General features: G+C 31.7%; 1 protein-coding gene across 1 annotated transcript; it reads left to right on the forward strand.

Annotated features, from left to right (window-relative positions):
* The first annotated feature begins 535 nt into the window (after positions 1–535).
* LOC124434622 (delta-1-pyrroline-5-carboxylate dehydrogenase, mitochondrial-like) lies at positions 536–2,154 on the forward strand. The gene is made up of 7 exons (XM_046984512.1): positions 536–582; positions 667–733; positions 798–866; positions 1,072–1,124; positions 1,300–1,418; positions 1,645–1,753; positions 1,954–2,154. The coding sequence occupies exons 2-7, from the start codon at positions 695–697 to the stop codon at positions 1,955–1,957; spliced, it is 393 nt and encodes a 130-aa protein (XP_046840468.1). The 5' UTR covers positions 536–582; positions 667–694; the 3' UTR covers positions 1,958–2,154.
* Positions 2,155–2,581: the final 427 nt, after the last annotated feature.

Genomic DNA, 2,581 nt, shown 5'->3' on the forward strand with positions numbered 1-2,581 from the left:
TGAGAAATTGTTGGACTGTCACAAAGATGTTAAAATGGGAGAGGTTTCTAATCTATATAATTTTACCACGAACTTTTCTTTAGAAATCTATACTCCTGTGCAGAAAATAATAACTTCTTGTTTGTCTAAGTCAATGCTACGTATTTGTTCACGTTCGACGTTACTCGAAGAAATAAAATATTGAGACCGTATTTATTCCAGTCAACAAATGGAATGTTTTGGAAGAAAAACAAAAAGAATGAACGATAGGGAAATCATAAAATCATTAAATGATATAAATTTATGACTATGTAAAAAACACATATCCATTACGGTTATGACGTCCAAAAATTTCATCGACATCTATCTATGTCACGTTTTCTAATTATAATTAAATTATGTTTAGCCTTCAGAATTTTCCAACTTTATGTCTTCAGTAATTAACAGGAAGGTAAGTCTTTGTTATTTTTTCTGTTAAAATTTTAAGGGGAGGAAAGAATGTTTACATTATTTTAAGGCATTTGAGTCAGTTAAAGGATTCATTGACTATGCAAAGAAATGTGAAAACGTGATTATTTTGGCTGGTGGAATTTCAGATGATAGGTGTGTTCACCTTATTTCATAATTTTTAAATCAAGAGAAATTGTTGTCCATATAGAAATACGTGATTTATCGCAATTTACTTAGAGTTGGTTACTACATTGAACCAACTATTATGGAGGTAAAAGATCCAAAAGACAAACTAATGACTGAGGTAACATTAAACATCATATTTCCGCTTAACAAAAGTTGACCTTCGAAAAAATTTTTTTGTCTAGGAAATATTTGGACCAGTTCTTCCGATTTATGTTTACAAAGCTGATATGTATAGAGATATATTAAAAATGGTTCGTATTTAATTGTTCAGTGAAAAAGAAAACTATTATTTTGAGATGACTTTTTGGTTAAAGGTCATAGCAATTGTCTAGCAATTGCGGACTTTGATGAAATTGTTAATTGTCCTAAAATGAAATATTTTGTTTTATATTTTGTTTAAACAGTTGATGAACATGTTAAAAATATTCTTGTTGCATCTTGAATGTGTTTCTTTAGATTGATGAAACAAGTAAATTTGCTTTAACTGGAGCCGTTTTTAGTGAATCAAGGTACAAATGCTGTAATCATTGTCCACTTTATGATTAAGGCTAAAAATTTACATCAGAAGTCTTCAAACTAAGAATCTAAAATTGGTGATATTACTAGAAAATATGTTTATATACACATATATAGTACAATACTACAAGCCTTCTTACTATTTTTCTATATGTTGAATAATTACAGAGAAGTTATCAGGGAAGTCCAAGAAGTTTTAAGACAAGCTGCTGGTAATTTTTATGTCAACGACAAATGTACAGGGTCAGTGGTTGCTCAACAACCATTTGGTGGTCGTCGAATGTCAGGTTTGTTGTTTATGCAGTATGAAGCACAACCTAAAGGCCAGTGTAATCCTTAACTTGTATAAAGAGGCTTTTTAGTATTTAAGGGGTCGGTCCATTCAATAACATGTTTTTTTATTACTTCAAATATTTTTCAATAGACAGAAGGTTATGTCAATATAAATAAGATAGATTAGCTATGCTGCTACTGTACACAAAAGCTGTTACTTATGCTATAACTTTGCATTAGGTACCAATGATAAACCTGGCTCTTATCTCAATATTTTACCCTGGGTTTCACCATTGTCTGTAAAAAGAAATATCCTGAAACTTAAAGACTGGAAATATGACTACATGAAGTATGTGCTATTGTTTTAAAATATACATTCACAGTTGTCTTTTACTTCGCCATAAGTACATGGTTGCTAGCTATCAATCATCTTGAATATTTTCTCAATTATTTACCCCGTGAATTTTTCTCATGTAGTTATTGACAAAGAAGGTGATTATTTTCAGATCAAACCAACACGTGACCATTTATTCATATTGAATCCTTTAGATGACCAAGATACTGGATATTCTTGATGCAAGAAAATAGTAGATGTGTATTTTACCGTTTTAGATATAAATTACCATATTTGATTATCGTTATGAACAGTCAATCTTCAGTTGTCATGCTTAATTATGCGTGAATTGATCACCTTTATAATTGAATATCGTGTTTTTTGGCTGAGGAATTAAAACCTTTTGTTTAACATTATGAAATAGTTCCTTTGCATGATTTAATTAAGTATGGTTAGGAAATAGATAGCCCCTACCAAGTTCTTACCAAGCATTTGCAGAAACATGAAAAACAGGATTCATTTTGATAATCAGAAATACAGGATAAACTGAAGGGCAAACCCAAGCAGTCAGGTGTACAAAAGTGTGGAGCGTAATGGTTTTAAAATACATTACAACTTTCTGCATTTAAAGTTGTTGATGATTCTTCGTCACGAAAGCAATGATTCTTCGTCACGAAAGCGATGATTCTTCGTCACGAAAGCGAGGATTCTTCGTCACGAAAGCGATGATTCTTCGTCACGAAAGCGATGATTCTTCGTCACGAAAGCGATGATTCTTCGTCACGAAAGCGATGATTCTTCGTCACGAAAGCGATGATTCTTCGTCACGAAAGCGATGATTCT

This window comes from Xenia sp. Carnegie-2017, unplaced genomic scaffold (genome assembly GCF_021976095.1).
Source record: "Xenia sp. Carnegie-2017 unplaced genomic scaffold, XeniaSp_v1 HiC_scaffold_14, whole genome shotgun sequence".
Lineage (NCBI taxonomy): Eukaryota > Metazoa > Cnidaria > Anthozoa > Malacalcyonacea > Xeniidae > Xenia > Xenia sp. Carnegie-2017.

Excerpts from the sequence above, each read along its gene's own strand:
- LOC124434622 (XM_046984512.1), top strand. The coding sequence starts at position 695 with ATGGAGGTAAAAGATCCAAAAGACAAACTAATGACTGAG. Across the intron at positions 734-797 it reads AAGACAAACTAATGACTGAG|GAAATATTTGGACCAGTTCT; the intron begins GTAACATTAAAC and ends TTTTTTGTCTAG. Across the intron at positions 1,419-1,644 it reads TGGTGGTCGTCGAATGTCAG|GTACCAATGATAAACCTGGC; the intron begins GTTTGTTGTTTA and ends ACTTTGCATTAG.